Source organism: Terrapene carolina, unplaced genomic scaffold, assembly GCF_002925995.2.
Source record: "Terrapene carolina triunguis isolate 2854851 unplaced genomic scaffold, T_m_triunguis-2.0 Scaffold68, whole genome shotgun sequence".
In the NCBI taxonomy this organism is placed as follows: domain Eukaryota; kingdom Metazoa; phylum Chordata; order Testudines; family Emydidae; genus Terrapene; species Terrapene triunguis.
In genome coordinates, this window is record NW_020664419.1 from 63,451,561 (window position 1) to 63,471,415 (window position 19,855).

At 39.7% G+C, this 19,855-nt stretch overlaps 1 protein-coding gene across 2 annotated transcripts in view; it reads right to left on the reverse strand.

Annotated features, from left to right (window-relative positions):
- NAP1L1 (nucleosome assembly protein 1 like 1) overlaps window positions 1-19,855 on the reverse strand; it is a 58,629-nt gene continuing 38,774 nt past the window's right edge. The window contains exons 5-15 of one of the 2 annotated variants that reach the window (XM_026648812.2): window positions 15,065-15,206; window positions 14,583-14,663; window positions 14,182-14,307; window positions 13,550-13,621; window positions 12,661-12,800; window positions 10,860-11,005; window positions 10,746-10,765; window positions 9,167-9,289; window positions 5,898-5,930; window positions 5,360-5,410; window positions 1-720 (exon numbers count right to left, since the gene is read on the reverse strand). In XM_026648812.2, coding sequence (XP_026504597.1) covers window positions 685-720; window positions 5,360-5,410; window positions 5,898-5,930; window positions 9,167-9,289; window positions 10,746-10,765; window positions 10,860-11,005; window positions 12,661-12,800; window positions 13,550-13,621; window positions 14,182-14,307; window positions 14,583-14,663; window positions 15,065-15,206 — 970 coding nt within the window. In that variant the 3' untranslated portion in view covers window positions 1-684. Of the gene's footprint in view, window positions 721-5,359; window positions 5,411-5,897; window positions 5,931-9,166; window positions 9,290-10,745; window positions 10,766-10,859; window positions 11,006-12,660; window positions 12,801-13,549; window positions 13,622-14,181; window positions 14,311-14,582; window positions 14,664-15,064; window positions 15,207-19,855 lie in introns of both variants that reach the window. The other variant, XM_026648811.2, reaches the window with a different exon arrangement.

A 19,855-nucleotide genomic window follows, 5' to 3' on the forward strand; every position in this document is an offset into this window, starting at 1 on the left:
TTCTGAAAATACTAGGTTTTATTCACACCCCAGTGGTAAACAATAACCTTAATATGATTACTAGGTTTCTTTTGTAGATCACTGTCACATAAAATACAAAACCCATAGCATAAACAAGCAGACAGTTATGAACATTTAATGTGGTCTTGTTGGAAGTTAAATGAATTATACTAGTCTGAAGTAGTCAAATCCAGAAATGCATCATCTCCTAGTTAGTACAAGTCACTGCCATTTCTCTAACAAGGTAATGAAGGCACATCTAGTGCAAGCAGACAAACCCATTCAAACTACTGGGCTGAAAATACTTTGGTTGGTTCTTCAGGAGAGGATTTTCTCTAAACAAATATTGGTCTCAGTTAACAGTTCTGATAATCTTCACAGCTGCAGTCTAATAGCTACATGACGAAAGACTTCACAAGAACCAAACTATGTAGCAATGAATTAACATTCATGCTTTAGGGGGATTTACTGCATTCTACATATTGGCAGAAAATTATACTATTAAAATGCTAGGTAGAATGAACCTACATTTTAAACTGGTACTTATGTGTTTGATTTCATTTTAACAAATTGTTGTTTACTTAATTCTACCAAGAAGATACAAAACATAAGGCTGTAAGTAACTAATAGTTGTGTTTAGGCTATTACAGTGCAGGTAATCCTCAAGGCCACATACACACTGCTTCACTGCTGCTTGCATTCTGCTGGGTTTTGATCCTTCTGTTGAGGAATTAAAAAAAAAAGTTAGTGTACAGATGTCACATCAAGTTATTTTTCTAAGCCACTTATTAAAGCTGTCAAGCAAGTGTTTTCTAGTTTCATTTACAGCTCTTAAGAATTAACTTTAGCTATTAAGAATCTTGCATCTTCTCTCCCTTATCCACACTGTGTATAATATTATATGTATTCAAATCTCTGTGCACTAAGCAAGTTAAGGATCTCTCTGAATAGCCAAATTCAAGAGGATGCCTCAGTTTTGCCTTGGGTGGGGGCTGCACTAGCCATTGGCAGCAACACAGCACTTCTAACTACAGTAGGGTGGTCTATCTTGAAAAAATGGAGGGAAAGAGAATGGGAACAAAACTGGCCTGGCACAGAAATGGAAGAGGTGCCCATATACTGCAAGAGTCTTAGCCAAGAAGGACTTTCCTTGATCCCGTGAGCACAGGCAGCCCAAACATACAGGCTCACTGCACAGGTCATCATGTATCTGTATAATGACGTGAGGGGTAACCTGGTGAGGGTAACACTTAAGTCCCCATCAAGGCTCCCAAGGTATAAAGCCTACAGAAATAACATCTATTCCATGGCATTTATGGCTTCTATGGCCATATTTCTCAGCACCTGTCATGACTGATGTATATGCAAACCAATTCCTGTCTCCACTGTTCAACAGTAGAGCCATTATTTGTGTGTCATCTGGGCTAACAGGGAGGCCAAATCTTCCTGATAAAAGGACAAAAATTCACATTAATATCAGTAGTGGAGAGCTTACTTGCTCTAATGTCATCCCTCAGGAGACAAGTCACACTTTGAAAGCCTGGCTCCTGACCTGCATAATTAACAAAAGCACAAAATCCTGAAAATGGATAATGGTCGTTGAGATGACATGTTGAATACCCTTCGCATGTAAGTGATTGAATGAGCCACCTGTGGGGTGATGGCACTAGACTGTGATGGCATACCTGAATGAGCCAGCAGAACCTGGCCCCTAGACATCAAAAACAGGCTAATTGCTAATTTGCTAGTGGGAAGTGAGAAATTACTAAAGAAAATTACAAACAATATGGTAGGGTGAGTAGTAAGATGTATATTGGATTATATGGCACACTCAGATTCAGCCTACCTAACACTGTCAGTACTTTCATTACAGTAACTGTCTCAATCAAGGACCAGTCTCAGTCAATTGTGGTGATGGAAGAACTGGCAGAGGGTGGTTTCATACCCATCCCCGTAAATGTACATGGATATACTAAGCACAGTATCTAGGGCAGTGGTTTGCAATCTTTTTTCACTTGCAGTCCCCTTTGGAAAAATTCACCCTGTGGTCTACAGACCCTGAAGTCTTAGACTGAAAACTGACTGGACAGAATTCAACTATAAATGCTGCAAATCTCTGGCATGGCACTGGCCGCAGCATGAGAAAGGGCCCTAAACTGTGGACTTCTCTGGTAATGACAACACTTCTGGGTTTTGACCTGTAAGGCGGGGGTATTCACATTCTGTTTTTCTGGTCAATCAAAAGTATGCCTTTTCAGGCATCTGAAACTTTATTTCCCACAGACCACAGATTGTAAATTGCTGCATTGTCGGCCTACTTGGCAATGTTTGAGTCTCCAGCATCCTTTCTAATAACCTACTTAAACATAAACGGAAGTAAATGCTTAGAGCATCTTCTTGCAAGGTTATATTGGCCCCACACTGCTCAGACAGCCAAACGTGAGTAAATAGATGGATCTGTGAAACCATGACAGAAGCAAATCTGAGATAAACGCGTAGCCCTCTACAGTCAACCCAGCAATTGGCTTTAATGACAACATTTAGTGTTACATTGACATGCAGAAGAGTTGGTGAACGATGACATGCAGAATTGAGAGATTGCTCAGTGGGAAGTGGTAAAGCATTCATAGTGACTGTTGTGCATTTTGGAGTGAAGCAGAGGCAAAAAAACCCTTAGTGACACTCCAGGTGCATGGGAGGTGTACAAAGGTAAAGAATTGTTCCCTGGCTTCTCACTGTGTGCAGCTGAACAATTGCCATGATGGTGCACATGGGAATGGCCTGTAGGTGTGTTTTAACATGTACTTGCTCTTCATCTTATCGACTGGATTCCTTCTTCACTGCCAGGCCATGTACAACCTTCTGTTTTGCTTAGTACAGATCTTGGCTCCCGCACTCCATTTTTATGGGCCTACTAGCTACCCACCTTCTCCTCCCACAGCACCCTTTTTTAAAGAATCTGGCTCTACAGCAGTTACTTCTGGGGAACAGCAGTGCTCAGTCCTACATCCTAATAGTGTTACCGCCTTGATGACAACATCTTTCTCCCCTCATTCCCCCCCCCCCCCCCACACACACAGTTAGTCATCATAAGCCCTGGCCCTTGCCCTGTTTCTGTTCTATTTCTTGATGCTGCAGCAGTAGAAACTGCCATCTTGCCATGCTGAGTGGCATAAGAGGGAGAAGATTCAGTCAAGTGTGGTCTGCAGAAACATGTGATAATAGATCACTTACATATACAGATAAGGATACTGAGGCTGGACCTGCACAGGACTGTATGCAAGGGGCACTTGCGTATCCATTTGAACACTACTCTCTCCTCTGTGTCCTGTGCTAGGCTAAGCAACAAAACTGCTGCATCCCTCAGTTGCCTCAAACAGAATTTGAAATCTTGCAACCTAGCAACAGCCAATATCTGACCAACATACAAGGCCAATTAGCATATCCCACAGCAGGTGCATGAGCCCTACTTGTCTCAGTTGGCAAATAATCAATTTGTTGATATTTCTGTCAGGGTAGATTAAAGCAGTTCAGCAGGAAAGGCATTGTGCGCATTACTTTGCTCTCCATAACAATTTTTTTTTTGGTCATGGGCAGTGAAGGATACAGTGGAATGCAGGTGGTTGGATGCAACAGGGCAAATGCTAAACAGTTTTGTTTGACCTTATTTGATATACCATTATTGGTTTGATCTAAGCCCTGCCAACACTGCTGAGAAGAAGTTTGATGTATCCATATGGCCTACTGATCTTTCAATATGTTATGTAGAGCCCTCCTTCACCTATGCCCACTGAAGCTAGCACTCTTTAAATTCTTCTACAATGTGGGCTGGCACTATCCTTTAACAACTCAACTTGCAAAACTGGCTGATACTCTCTGCACATTGTTTAGAGATTTCTAGCAGACAGGGAGGGAAAAGCAGAGAATTATCTATAGGTTTCTGCTTCTGTGTATCTGCAAGAAGAGCATCCCTAGTACCTGCCCATTTCACAGAGTATCCCATCCCCATCACATAGCTTTTGCAGATCAGAGTAGATATTACCATATTGTGGGTGACTATAATAGCACTGGTCCAAAAATGATAATGGATATTTCCCATTATAATCTTGCATTTTTTATAACATATCATTCGTTCTCCCCAAAATGATACAGTTGCCTTTATCTGATGAGTATTTTCTTTTTCTGCAATATTTCTTCTGCAACTAGCCTGAGCAGGCATCATGTAACTGATATAACCAACTACCCACTATCACCTGAGTAACAGTGATGTTTCCAATGTCATGTATATTGGAGTTTGGTTTGGTTCCCACTCAAAATTACAAATGACCTGGCTTGGCTTCTTGATCACTGCTTGCGGCCCCAGAAGTAGCTGGATAAATGCTACCTACTATGTCAACTAGGTTTCAAAAATCCCAGTGGCTCATCTAGAATAAAGGGGCTGATGTAGAGCAAGAGGATAAATTTTTAGATGTCTGGTACTTCCCAAACTAAGCTATAAGAATTTACATAAACTTGGGAGTATGCCAAACAGAGGATTAACAATCCCTGCTGCACATCCACATTGCCCTCTTGTCATCCTGAAGTCTCTGCTCTCTAGGTAGTAAACATCTGTATTGTTCCCCTTTTTGGGGAAGAGGACATACAGGGGAAGACTGGAATGAGATGGGCTCTTAGCCAAGCAATACATTCCCTGCCAAAGGGAGTGTTTACATCCAATTGCATGTTAGTAGGAAAGCTACACCTAGTTTTCTTTAGAGCACTGTTGTAGGTTCTGCTCAGTACAGGAGGATGATCATCTCCAGGGAAGACAGCCCAAATCCTCTCCTTACTCTTAAGTCTTAAAATACAGCTTCAGCCCCACTCAAGAAATTTCACCCAAGTGAAAGGATATGTTCTCATTGATAGTGCAACCAAATGCAGGCTACACTTTAAGTCACAGATAATAGCAAAAATAAATAAATATATACATGACAAACTCGCCCAACTAAATCGAAGATTTTAACAGCCCTCATTTAAGGTAAGTTGTATTTTCTTTAACTTATGAATAGGAAAGCTTTTACTTGCTGAAAAAAAGGTTGCTTATGTATATTTTTAAACACTCATTTTGTAATAATACTTCTAATTTCTTTAAAAAAGATCCATGGCCACATATTTAAAAGTGTTATTAAAACAAAGTTAGAGTGACAATGTTGCTCAGCAAATCTTAGAAGGTAAAAAGTGGAGTATTAAAACCATCTGAGAGAGCAGTTTAGTCAAAGCATGTTTGTTACAGGAATTATGAATTGTATATTGCAGATTAATTTAAAGCAACAATTTAATGGTGTAATTTTAATTAAATACATTCCTGGGTACTACTCACCTTCGGGTCATAATCTGGATCATTTTCTTCGTCTGCTTCTTCCTCCCCTTCCTGAAAGATAGAAAGCATCAATTAGAAATTGCTCTTGTTCAGATTAAATACATACAGTGCAGTAACAGGTTAAATGTTCTTCTGATGTTTATAAGTTTTCATCAGTGCAGAAATGAAAAGAACTTGAATGAGATATCTTGGTGTTTACCCATACTCAGCTTTTAGAGTAAATTTCTACACTACATTTAGGATAAAGCTCTGCTCTTAAATATACTTGTGCCACTAGTACAAATCTGAGGGCAGACTAATATCTGGCATATTTGCTTTTATCACCACCTGAGACTTACACTTAAAAAACATCTGAACCAATAATGTTTTATATAGATTGGAGAAATACTGAAGAATGTTTGTCATTCACAATTAACTAAACAAGAAACATAAGTAACTTGCCAACTGCTCAGCTACCATTCCATCAAAGATGAAAAACTTCCTCCAAAATAAAGTATTCATGTGTCATTTTATTCATCTAACCCATCTTGTAACTCACCTCATCATCTGCCTCCTCACCTTCTTCATCATACTAAGAGAGAGAAAAGTTCATTGTACAATGTTGTAAACACGATCATTCTAGATGTTAAGCAGTTTTGTGTAAGTTATGTGAAAGCCAAAGAATTTCCATGGTAAAATTAAGTACATTTTTTTCCAAAGGGGGCATTTACGTTAATTCAGCTTTGTCAAAAAACTTTTCTAGATCTGGGTTACAGTGATCAATATCATTAATACTGAAGCCATTTTATTGAGCAGATAATTTAAAATAAGCTTTAACAAAGAAAGCTCTCTCTTACATTAAGGATGACACTTAACTACGAGTAAGTTTTAACATTCATTTTGCACGCATATGTATGTATTTTATTAAAGGCAGTTGAAAGCCACACCTATTACAAATGTCTGACACTTCCCCTAACAAGACCACATTTTCAGTTGCTTATACACTTTGCAAAACTAACTGTCTGGATTGAAATTTTCCAAGCTGAGCGTCAGCCTCAGGATAATTTTTTTAAAGAATACAACTAGATGAAGATACAGTTTTGTCCATGTTAATAAATTATAGTGACCTTTTCTTTGAATAGCTCTCAAAGTTCTGGAGCAAGGATTTGAAATTTGGCAGGGGATGTGCCTTTTTGTGTCTCCATGAAAATATACCCAAATTTGACCAAGTTATAAGTCTGTGAAAAACTGAAGCCTGCACAGAGACTTGCTGGAGTTTAACAAACAGAATTTCCAAAGATTGTCTTCACTGAGCATGGCTCAAGCTTCATAGTTTCTAGTGCTGACCAGACTGCACATGTGCCATTCCACAGAGCAAGTTTCAAATCAGGGCTACAGGAGTGAGGCCAAACTTTCCCTGGAAGTGCTGCTCCACACTGGAATTTGGGGGGAGGGAAGGAAGGGAGGGAGAGAGAATAACTGGAATGAGGGCAGGAGGCCTCTGACACCCGCCCCCTCCCCGCCAGACAGTGTTGCTTAGGAAATAGTCTAATTTGAATGCAGAGGGGAACAAAAGCTGGACCGAAGATAGGAGGAGGAGAGAAAAGTTTGAGACAATCTGGTGATACAGGGATTGCAAGCCAGGTGATGGGGAACACAGATTGGACAAGGGACTAGGGTTTGTGGAGGAAGAACTGGAACAGCAAGGAAGCAGGCAGGGATAGGGTGGGGGGGGAGGGAGGGTCAGTTTATAGGGTGGACTGGGCAAGAGAGATGAAGCAGTGGGTGGCCAGGGTAAATAGAAAGAAGAATTTGTGCCCAGTAGAGCACAATCCCCTTCTAGAGTCAGGAAAGAAACCCAAGATTGAATGTCACCATTCTTCCAGTGTCACCAAATATCTGTGAACCCCCAATGGCAAAGTGAGTCTCATCCTTATCTAAGTGACCATCTATACAGAGGATAACGACCTGCTGCTGCTGCTGCTGCTGCTGCTGCTGCTATCAGTTAACTTCCTTGGCACAAGTGGCAGTAGATCTAACGGTTCCAACACTACTCATGATCCACGTCTCAGTATAATGGAATTTGTTTTTTCAGTTTGCTTTTTTAAAAGCTTAGGAAGCTCTGCACTAAAGACTTGAGAATATTAAAATTGCAAAACCAATAATTCAGGTTAGGAAATGACAGAATTAGGGTTCCTTGGGCAATCTTAATTTGACACCCTTGTATACAACCATATACTATTTTTTAAATAGGACCTTTGCTTCATTCTGTGAATACAATGGATGCTGCTCACTTAATGGGCAGCACTTCAAAATTTGGTTCTCTTCATTGTTCAGCGTGGGCCCCTCATTTACACTATTCAAACCCTGCTTTGAAGACGAAAATAAATCGTTTCCTCATGGGCTTTTCTACAGTGCTTATCACTATAGTATTCAAGTGCTTCACAAATATTAATTTATTTTCATAACTCCTCTGATGGAGTATTATTTATCCCCCCATTTTACAGATTGGAAGCAAGGCACAGAGATTAAGATTATAAATTCACACTAATTTTGGGTACCCAATTTGAGTAATCTAGGACCTGATTTTTCAGAGTACTTATAATTATACAGCTCTTTATAGGTACAAGAGAGCTCCTATTGACTTCAATTTCAGCTGGGAGCGCTCAACTCTTCTTCAGATCAGACCCCACAATATCATGTTGGGCACCCACAAAGGGAGGTACACACAATTAGTGACCACACATGAAGAGTTTGGTTTAAATAATTTGCTTAGCATCATATAGAAGTTCTGCTGCAGGGACAGAATCCAAAATATCCAGTTCAGTATTCAATTATCTTAACCTTGATACCATCTTCTCTTCCTGCCTCATTCACTACACTTACTTACCTTCCACAATAAACTAGCCAGGAGTCCTACAGATAAATTTACCCAAGCAACTTTAATTCTGGTATTCCCTAGCTTTTGAACCGTAATGATGTTCTTTTTTTAAACAGACTTTTGTAATACACACACCCACACACCCCGGTGTGCTGGAATATGGCCCATTTTGTTTTTAAATGTATTCTCATGTAGACAGACCTCACTGTGGAACGGAGAGAGGGTACTCGATATCTGTCTGTTTGATTTTAACAGACAAATATCGAGTACCCTCTCTCCGTTCCACAGTGAGGTCTGTCTACATGAGAATACATAAAAACAAAATGGGCCATATTCCAGCACACCGGGGCCATATGCTGTAGTCGGCATTTTCAGACCCTACATCCAGCACAGGTGAGCTCACGACATTGTGTAAAGAGTCATGCCCCGATGGCATAGAGTCAGTGTCATATCCCTCCATACCTTTAAGGCCTGGTCTACACCTAAAACTTAGCTACATCTTTCAGCACTGTGAAAAGTTACACGCCCTGTGTGAAACAGTTCAGTCAACCTTACCCCCACAGTGTAGATGCAATTAGGCTGACAGAAGAATTCTGTTAACTGAGCTACTGCTTCCCAGAAAGATTATTTACTACAGTGACTGAGAAACCCCTTCTGTTGCTGAAGCAAGTGCCTACGCAACAAGTGCTACAGGAGAGCAGCTACAGTTGTGCTGGTGTAGTACTTGTGGTGTAGACATATCCTAGAGTGGCCACTACTGCCCTCCGAAGCTTTTGTAACACGATGTAGGGGGGCCTACCCTGAACAGAGCTGGAAGTATCTAGACAGTAGATTCATGCACAAAATCCCACAAACACTACTAAAGCTACAGAAATCTTATACATTAGGAGTCTTAAATATTAAGAGTATTGTTCGAGCATATTTAAACAGTTTAAAACATAACTTACATCATCATCATCATCTTCAATAGCTTCCCCTGTAAAGTACAATACTGATCGTGGGACTATACGCTCACGTAAAAAGTGACCGATTTCAAAATCTGCAGCAAGGATTGCTTCAGCATCATCATCCTGCATAAGACATTAAAAGAAACAGTCAAGTGGTAAATTCATAACTCATTTGTTTTAGGAGTCTGAACACAAACTAATGTCAGACTGAGGTGACCAGATATTCAAAAGAGTTCAGCACAATGGGACTATTTTCAGGGATTCCAACATTTATTGGATCATAATTAAGGGACAACTTGCAAACTAGGGTAAATAGACAATGTATGCATTTGCCCACATTAAAAAAAAGCAACCTGTGAAAAGTCTCTGAAATTTTGTGCAAATTAACACAGAAACCTCAATACATTAAGTTCCTTTGTTTTCAAGTTCAAATTTTTCACCCAGACTTATATTAAAAAGAAAGTTTCCCCGTTCCCCCAATGTTTAGCTTCTCCAGATCATTTTAGGTTTCTTCACGACCTTCCTAAAATTCTGTTAAGCACTACAATCCCTTGAATATCTTACAAATACATTAATATCTGGATGCTTTAAAAGACTCACAGCTTACTCCTAAGGTATGTCTCTGCCAATTAATTCAACCACGGTGATAGTAATATATTCACCCATAATTCAGTTAATATGATATTTAAGTTAGATTTACACTGACAACCCAATGAGATGGATACAACACTAAGTTTTCACTTCTGTTGTCCATAGATTCAGGTAAACGGAACTCTACTGGTTTACATCTGAAAAACTATCTTCAAAGCAAAAGGACTAGCTTTTTTTTTTTTTTTTTAAGTATTTAAAAAAAAAAAAAAAAAAAATTTTGTATAAGATGCCAAAACACCTACGGATTGAGTTTATACTAGTGTGGAGTTTCTGGCAGCATATTCAGAGTCTCCAGTGATAAAAAGCAGACCCATTATATAAAAAGCATCATCTACATTCATGTTTATGAGAAAAGGTTTTCAAGACATTTTGTAACGTAGATAAGGTGTTTTCTGTAAATCTTCCCACCACTGGTAACCAAGTGGAACAGTAGAGCTGAAAAAGCATTTGTGGGCACCAGAGGCTTCACCAGTTTTAGCAGTGGTGGAAATGGTAAGTGGATAGAGTAGAGACAGCATTTCTGGGGTAACTAGATAAGTAGGTTAATTAAATCTCTTTCTCCTTTGGAGATTGTAGTTCAAGTCAGTTTGACACTCACCTTAGGTTGGTATTATTGGTTCCTCACTTTCATGAGCCCCAAGTTGATTCAAATTTTAACGTTTACAAGACAACTCCGGTTTATCCTTCACAAGTATGAACAAGCCCCAAATATACTAATTACAACTCTTAGTACTAAGAATGCTCTTATCCAACCTGAATATATCTTCCCATAAAGCAAGCCAGAATATGTGCTAAACAGTATTTACTAGACAAGTGTTCCTTATTACATAAAGAAATAGCTAGAATAGTTTAATATCCTCTCAAATTATAGCTTAAGTAGCATACACTCTTTCCAAATTTGGTGTATTGAATTTCTTCTTCAACTTACCAGGTCTCCACTTTCAGGAACTGTAAGAAAAAGAGGGGAGGGAAAAAAATAAGTACCGGTAATTTTAAAGATATTACATATAATTCATTGCAAATGAATCCAGACAATATTTACCTTCAGGGGGACTAAAGAAATTGAAGAAAGAATCATTGGAGACTGTTTTTGTCACTGTTCTAACTGTCCCACGTCCCTTGTGTTTCTGCTTCTTTTTGATGGTTTTCAAAGTAACATTTTTTCCTTTTTTCCAGTCTATTTGGCACCTGCAAGAAATAAGGAAAATAGCTATCAAATTGGGATACGCTTACAACTTCACATTGTTTTTACATACTAAAGTTACCACTAGTCTAAGGATATAGTTAATAATTATTTATTTAAGTACAGTCAGTTAAATATTTTAAGGTGATCTTGAAAATTATTATGTATTTGGAGAAAACACTGAGCTAGCCATAACTCTCACTGGTAGTTCATTTTGAGGTGTATCACTCATTCTACTCCCAAAATTCCTTCCAATCCAGAGATTTCCCCCCCCCCCTCCCTTTCCTTTCTAGTTGAAAATATTTCTATCAGAAATAAAGAAAATAAACTGAGGTTACGGAAAGGTATCCCACAGCACTTATTTTCTGCATGCATAATTTTTTGGGCCCCTCACATATTACATTTCACTTTTAAGCCTTGGCAGGTGGAAGGATAAGAGCATAGCTCAATTTTACTCTAGAACAAGACTAGCAAGCACTATTAATTTGAACAATGTTGAGCAAGACTATGAAAGACAATCCCTATCCCATGAACCTTGTCAACACTGACCAGGTGCCACTTTCCTTCCATGAATCATTGACACACTGCATGGACAAAGTACATTTTCAGGAAAGATTTGAATAGGGGGCAGTAATTTAATTGGCAAAGACAACCAAATATGTTGTTAATACCAGGTTAGGGTGGAGGAGAAACTGGAGGAAAATGAGAAGAAAATATAGCTGTGACAGAGGTGTGCTGAGTCTGAGACAGCTAAGAATTGTTACTTGCTAATGTAATGACTGCCTGCAAAGCTACACACTTGCTTACAGGTGGGCTCATGGCACTTTGTAGATCGTTCCAATGATTACTATGTACGCAACCTGCCAAGGACAGCAAGGGACGAACTCCACTCAAGTTCATTTACTTGGTGAAAGAAACTAAGACCCAAAAAAAGTTGGGAAGGAAGGCAGGCAGCTCAGGCAAACAACAAAAATCAAGTCAGTAAATGTTCATTCTTGAAGCATTGATTGCATGGATCTCTATATCTGATGAACATTGCAGGTGATCCTAGATGCAGAAGTTATAAGTTTGAGGAGTCTCAATTTAACAATTATTATAGGATTGTCCTCCTGAACAGTGTATTTGATCTAGAAAATCAATTCAAGGAATGGTGCTATATAAAATTTAGAAAGAATAATGGTTCAATCCATTAGAGAGAAGACATTCAGAGTGTCAACATGTTAACTCTATTCATGGGTATAGGAGCCAGCTTTTTGCTATTTACACAATTGCAGAGCTGTTTGAGGCTGTGGTTGTACTAAAGAGCTGTCTGGAGCTTCATGTACCCCTGATTTATGCCCCTATTGTTCCCCCTCCCCCCAAGTCAACAAGGTTCTGACCATAGTTGCCTAGTACATTGTCTGAAATTTTAGAGCTGATTGGATGCAGTGTTCAAAAGTTATCCCATTTCATGCATAGCCAAACACAGAAATCCCAGCGAGTTGAATCTAAGACCATTGCTTGAATGTAAGACTAATACTTACCAGCCTTGAGTGCAGGGGACTGGACTAGATGACCTCTAAAGGTCCCTTCCAGTTCTAGGATTGCAAGCTCAGCCAAATGTTCAAGAAGAGTCATCAAAAGGTGGTTAACTACTTTAAAATTCCATATTAACACTTACCCTGTACAACCCATAATCTCTGGTCCATCAAAGGAGAAGGGATCAGAATCATCTGGCTCTGATCTCATTCTGTATGACTTTGTCAACACTTCATTTGTGAAGAAGTCATTTGATTCGAAGTGAAATTCTAACGTGAAACTCTAAAAACAATTGCCAAAAGACAGTGTCATTAGCAACTGAACAACATTTACTCATCTTTAATTTCAAATTACGATTAACAACTAATATACAAGAATCAGATAGCCCAAATCAATGTACACCTCTTTTCCAGTAATAAAGTGGCTTACTTAATGTCAATTCTGCCCAATATATGAGACTCAAAATTCTAAAACAATTTCTATCTCCAAATTACAATAATTTAAAGTTTTCTTAATTTCATACTGGCATCTAGGTTTATTATTTTCATCTTCTGCCTCATACATTTTGAAGTGTCATCACCTGATAAACAGCGATCTGTGAGCTATAACGTAGAGGAGCTAAGCCTCTCGACTACTACAGAAATAATTAGTCATTTTAACTTCTTTGCAAACCACATAATTTCTTGCAAGCAACATAGGTAATCAGTTCAAGGACATAATTATCAGCAACTATATTTTTGAAATTGTGTCCAAATCTGAAAGTGAAACTCCTAGCTGCAAATACTGACTAAAGCTAGGTTTTGTATCTAATTGATTAAACTGTCATAATACAAGAGATATGTGGTCATTTTAAATATGACTGTATTAACAGCACGCTAGTCCCATTTCTCATTAAGAACAGACTAAAAATTCTTCAGAATCCAAAAGGCACCATCAAATATTTGACAGGCAAAGACCACCACTATGTTCCCAGTGTCAATTTTAATCTTATCATGCAGAAATACATAGTTTGTCTAAGATGTTAAGCTTACCATAGGCTGACCGGCTTCTGAGAACTTCACTTTAATATCTTTTAAGTGTTTCAGGATAGGTTCATCATGTTCCTTTAAATAAAATGATTTTAAATCAATGCATAGCATTTTTCATACAAACAGCATTTGAGTTAAGCTAGTTACAAAATAAAAAAAAAATGTATTGGGGTGAAAGGGGCACAGATATATTTAGTATTTGTTTCACAGTAGCTAAGAACCTGCGATGGGCATTTGAAAGTATTTTATACAATTATTTGACCAGCAGAGGGCAATAGTAAAGTAATAAATAGGCACAGTAAATAATTTCAATTATATAAGTATCCTCAATCTTATTCAATCATGAAAGGCAGTTTCTCATAATTTGATATGCAATTCATCACTGAATATGTGAAGACCTGTGTAAGGAATGTAACTGGCAACTAAAGAATAAGATGTGTCATGCTGAACAGGTGTGGGAGCATGGTACATCATTCTATTGACAAAGCACTTTGAAATGGGATACAAGCCATTTTGATTCTACCAGAAGAAATACCAAGACAGCCAAATCATATCACTATTTCCATAACTTCTAGGAGCACACCAATACAAATTTTATAACTTATGATTACATTTAACTTTAGGTCACCACCTACCTGAACCATATCACTAAGCAAGTCAACATTCTTAAATACTGTCAGCCAAAACTCAGGAATTCCTTTAGGGTCTTCTTTTTCTTCATCTTTTTTCTCCTCTTCAAGCTTGGCCTTCTCTTTCATTTCCTCCTTGATAAAATAAAAATGTTAAACTTTCTAAAATTTAACAAGAGTTTTATCACAAGTACCAGATACTCAGTTAAAGCACATGATTTTATGATAAAGTCAGTGTGCCCATAACTAAAAATCAAGATTCACAGCTACTTTATAGAGTCACAAAAAGCTATGAGAATTTCACTGCTGGCATTTTAAATTTTGCTACAGTATTGGGTCTTGCTTAGTGTGTTAAAGCTTGAAATATGCCATCAATTATTCTCTTCAGATATAGTGGAGATACTCACTGAAATTTCTTCTTCAGCATCTGCTTTCCATTCACATTCTTCCTCTGTAGGTTCATAAATTGCATTGATGATTTCACTTCGCTGGAAAATAAAACCCATGAAGTCTTTCAGGTTTACTGTTGTCTGTTTTTGCAATTAGTAAAGTTACTGTAAGCCAAGCTCTCTCTTTGGGGAATGCATTCCATTTGCTTCTTGACCTCATCTGCCACTCAACAGTAACATTACACTTTACTCCTATGCCCCTCCAAAATAACCACCCAGGCCCTGAGACCCTTAATCACACTGGTTACTCTCATGGGTGGTCCTATTGGAATCAATTCACTCACGGGACTGAGAGGTTCACATCTGGCCCCACATGGGACTGTAACACCATATAGCTACAGATATGCACCACTGATGTTTATTCCCATTGTAATCCTCTCTTTTGGGATTTTAGTTAACTAGAGCTTAAAAATAAAGTTAAATTAGCAAAGAGTTGTTACCTTATCAAACAAAGGTTGATAGAGAGCAGCATATTTTCTTTCCAGCTCATGAACTTCCTCGTAGAACTTTGCTTCTATCTGTGCACACTTAACTTGAAGGTTCTTGAGCGCATTCACCCGTCTCTTAACTACCTTAGGCAAGCTGAAAGTTTCAGTTATACAGTATTATGATTACTATTAACAGAAGTGTTCCATAAAACACACTGACCCCCTTCTCAATCACTCCCTGCCCCCCCATAGCCACCTTCCATAGTACAGATTAGTTTTGTTTTATGCTATGTTACAATACTTTTCATACTTAAGCTTTTGACAGAACAACTGAGAACATAACTCACTATTTCATGCTGATTCAGCATTAATGCAAACTCAAACTAATCTGAGGTTTCATTAAAACTAGGGGCAAAGCATTCCAAAGAACCAAGACAAATATTAAGTTTTATTACATAAGGTTTGCTTAAAGATCCTAAGCAATAATGTTAGGCTGCTCTCTAAATAGTAGAGTATTAACTGAATTTAAAGTAATTTAAAGTAAATGATTGTCAGGATAGTGTTTTTTATCCCTGCAAAGATGGGCCAACGCATCAAGATGACAAGATACTTTTTTTCTATTTCATTAGAGAAAAATCAAGTAACGTCAGGATTTACATCTGTATATTAGGCAGTTGAGGGCCAAGAGGCTGGTGCAACATTTCAGAACATATTATAGAATATTCCCATGAATTAAAAAGATTTTTCCTAGACAGATCAATGTATTAAGTAAACATGTTGGAAAAGTGTTGAAGTGACACTGATTATAAAATACACTAATTAGTTGCAACCCCTTGAGCTCTTAGCTTTACTTGTAATCAACTGGGTGCTCTCCTTACATCTGGGCTCCAGTGACGATGTAACATTAAAACATTAAGGCCCAGTTATAGCTGAGGTGGATAAAGTCCAACTTGTGGGCGAGGTGGGTTACAAAGCTGGCCTCAGAGTTTCTCCCATCCTGGACTGGTTGTACACTGGCCCAGTCACCCAGCAAGAATTAGGCTACAGCAAGCTCTCTAAATTACACTGGCTAGCTGCAATTGGCTGCCCGGGGTTGATCAGCAGAATGTATGATAGTCCCAGCTTTGCCCTCTAAACCAACATAAGAATGCAGGGTGTCAGAGCCTATATATACAGGATCCTATTATGCTGCAGTGATCTTCCTGGGGCCACTTACAGTGGCTTCATGCCTATGTCTCAATGGCAGTGGAGCACAAAGTGGCCATGCCATAACCGAGGATCTGAACTCAAGGATTTTATGCAAACTTTATGGGAAAAAAATGTACATTACTTGAGTCGGAGAACGATGGGGTATATTCTCAAAGATGGTGCTCAATTTGTAAGAATTATACACAGTGATATTTACATGTCTAAGAGTATAAAATTAAATTTTGCCATTTACTCAGTGTATGGCTATCCAAACTGGGTAGCACGCTGAGCTACCCCCCGTGCCTGCACACAGACCCTAGCTACCCGCTCCCTGCACCCTGAGCAGTTTTCAAACTTTTTGATCGGAGTTCCCTCTTTGAATTATATTTTTTGGTTGCATTCCCCCACAGCCCAGACAGGCTGGGTGGCCTCCTGAGTGAGTCAGGGGGTGGAGGTGGCACTCCCTCCCTGGACCCTGCTGTGCGGAGCTGGCTTGAGCCCTGCCAGCTCTTGTCCCCCCAAATAGAAGTAAAACTATGCCTATGCCTAAGGACTCCCCTGGCCTGGAGCTCCCCCCCCCCCTGCTGGGCCCTGGCATTTTTATAGCATGTTGAGCGGGGCCTCAGCGAGAAAGGTTGAGAACCCCTGGGAAAAAGAATATTCATTACTCAATATAGGACAAACAAAAAGCAAAAAGTTAAAACCCTTCCATTGCCGTCCTATCAGTGACAAAATAGTGATTTCATGCTTGGATATTTAAAAAACATTTTATGCACTTTGAAAGAGAAAATTTGGAAGACTGTCTACGCAAAAGGAGTGTGTAGATAAAGTTATTTTAGGAACTAGAAAAGATTGAGTGTATTAGCATTTGCCTACTTTATTAAGGAGGTGGACCATATTGATCAGAACAGACTATAACCAGACTGCTTTTATTATTATTCTCACCTTTAGCTTTAAGAAGGGAGAGACAATTGAAGGCTCTGTTAAGCACTGGATGGGACTAAATTAAGTAGTTTGACAACTAAAGTATCTAACACTGCTCTACTCATATTGTATTACTTACAGGTTCTGAGACTATTGCAACACTAGCTTAGTTTTAAAATGGTTTTAAAATGCAAAATTGCCACCTTTCTCACCATCATTCTTAGGGTTGACAAGAATGTACCACCCCGACTAGTAAGATGTCTATTAACATCAAACAAGTGAGTTTCCAATAGGTCACCAATAATTCAGCATCTGGCTTTTGCTGAAGTAGAGATCTGCAATATGCAATATCAAACAAACTTATTCATGAAGGTTCTGAAAAAGTTCTTATCCACCCAATATGACATTTACATTCAGTTATATTACTTTCATACTCTCTAAAAGAGATATTCTAAAATTTAAGGTCAAATTTATCATTAATGCTCCACTGCAATTTTAACTTGAAGGAATGGTACAGTGAAAAAATCAAAAGGTTAGTTGTGTAAAGATGTTAATAGAAGAATATTAGAAAGACTTTTGTTGAGACAGCATATGATAAGCACTCATTTGAGGTCACTGACTAGAGTAACATTCTGCAAGAGTCTAATGACACTGGACAGGTCCTAGCAACTGTACATATAAGCATCAAGAAACAAATAGACACACACATCTTGTTTCTCAGTATCAGAGGCTGTCAGCCTAATATTGGACACCTAATGCAAATTCAAGCCAGAGTAATTTAATGCAGGTTAACCCCTTTTATGGGAGCATCTGGGTTCCTTAGTATAAATCATATTGAATATAAAAGTAAAATGCAGAACTGCTAGCGCCAACTAATTTCAAACTTCAACTGAGATTTATATATCTAGTATCAAAGGGGTAGCCGTATTAGTCTGGATCTGTAAAAGCAGCAAAGAGTCCTGTGGCACCTTATAGACTAACAGACGTATTAGAGCATGAGCTTTCTTGGGTGAATACCCACTTCTTCGGTTGCAAGAGGGGCTTCCTTTAAAAAAAAAAAAATCGTTTTTTGGAGAAATGTAATCCGAGTACAGCAGGATATTCAGAAGGTACTAAAACTATTTTTGAGAATGAGATAAATTAGACAAGTAAATGCTAATTGGAAGGGAAGGGTTGATTGGGGTGGTAACAGGGGGTTGAGTCTCCAGCAAGGGATTATGGGGAAGGGGCTAAGTGGAAATGGGTGGTAGGGGAGGGAAGATAGGAGGCTGGAGAATATGCAGGGTAGCAAAGGGAGTTGGGGGTTCAGAGTTGGAGGGGCCTGTCAGCACTGAGTGTGCGCGCGTGCGTGATCGATCTAGGGAAGCCCTAACACCTCTGCAGGTACCTGAGACCTTCTCTGCCCACTATGTACTCCAGGATATGGGGGACCCTACTCCTCTTGCAGTGTCTGAGCCCCTCTCCCTGCCCTTCCTTGTGAGATGGGCTCTGGAGGGGGGTGGGGGAATGAAGGCAATGCAAATTTAAATATCTGAAATCCATAAAATAACTAGTTAAGGTATGTATCAGCCCTGTGGGAGGCATAGGGGACAGTTGGCCAGAGTGTTTGGGAGAAGGGCACACTGAGCGGACCTGGAACGTGGCTGGGGAAGCCTGACAGAAACACGGGAGAGTGCCAAAGGAGATGGGTAGTGGGAGTAAGGGGCCCAGTTCAGTATGCAGCTCAGGCTTCTAATAACCATGGCAACATATGACCCTCCAGTAAGCTTTTGCCATGATGCATACACAGTAGCATAGGTCTGGAGACAGCAAGGAGTAACTTCTTACAAGTTAATGGTTTCTACAGCGCCAGCTAATAGCATAATAGGATGGGAAGGAGAGGGGTAGCTGGAAACAAGGAGGGTGTGGAGAAGAATACAGACATACCAGTCTTCTCTCAACACTTTGCGGTCTGGTCTACACAACAGACCTAAATTAGCGTAACTACGTCGCTCAGAGATGAGAAAAATTCATACCCCATAGCAACAATTATACCATCGAAAGCCCCTGCGTAGACAGCACTATGTTAGCGGAAGAACTTCTCCCACCAACAAAATCCACCTCCCCGAAAGGTGGTAGCTAACTACATAGACGCGAGAGCGACGATAGAGAGATAGAGAGAGATTGACTCTCTCACACACACACACACACACACACACACTCCTGGGCGAATTCTACACCACTGCAGGTGCACAGAATTCATGTCCCCCGCAGATTACTTCCCTGCAGAACAATGACTGACAGGGAAGTAAAGGGAAGCTGCAAAAGCAGTCACGCACCACTCCTTAGTAGCGCAGGTACAACGTTTCAGACACCTAAAGCAGCCGGCAGAGAGGTAAATCACCACAGAGCTGGGGACATCCCAGCCAGTGGCTCCAACCCTGAGCCAGGATCAGCTGCGACTCCCATCAGGGCTGGAGGCAGGAGAGGACGGGACTTACTCTTCTCCTGCAAGGAGTGGCTGGGACTATGTCAGACCTCCCCCAGCTGCAGGAAGCTCAGCATCCTCCCCTTCTTCCTATCTTCCTCCCCACCCCACCATCAGTCCTCAGCTGTAGCAGGAGGGGTCACTATACGGGGAGCTGCTCCCCCATCCACCCAACCCGTGTATCCAAGCCTCCCATACCCAGACATCCCTGCCAAGCCTCACCC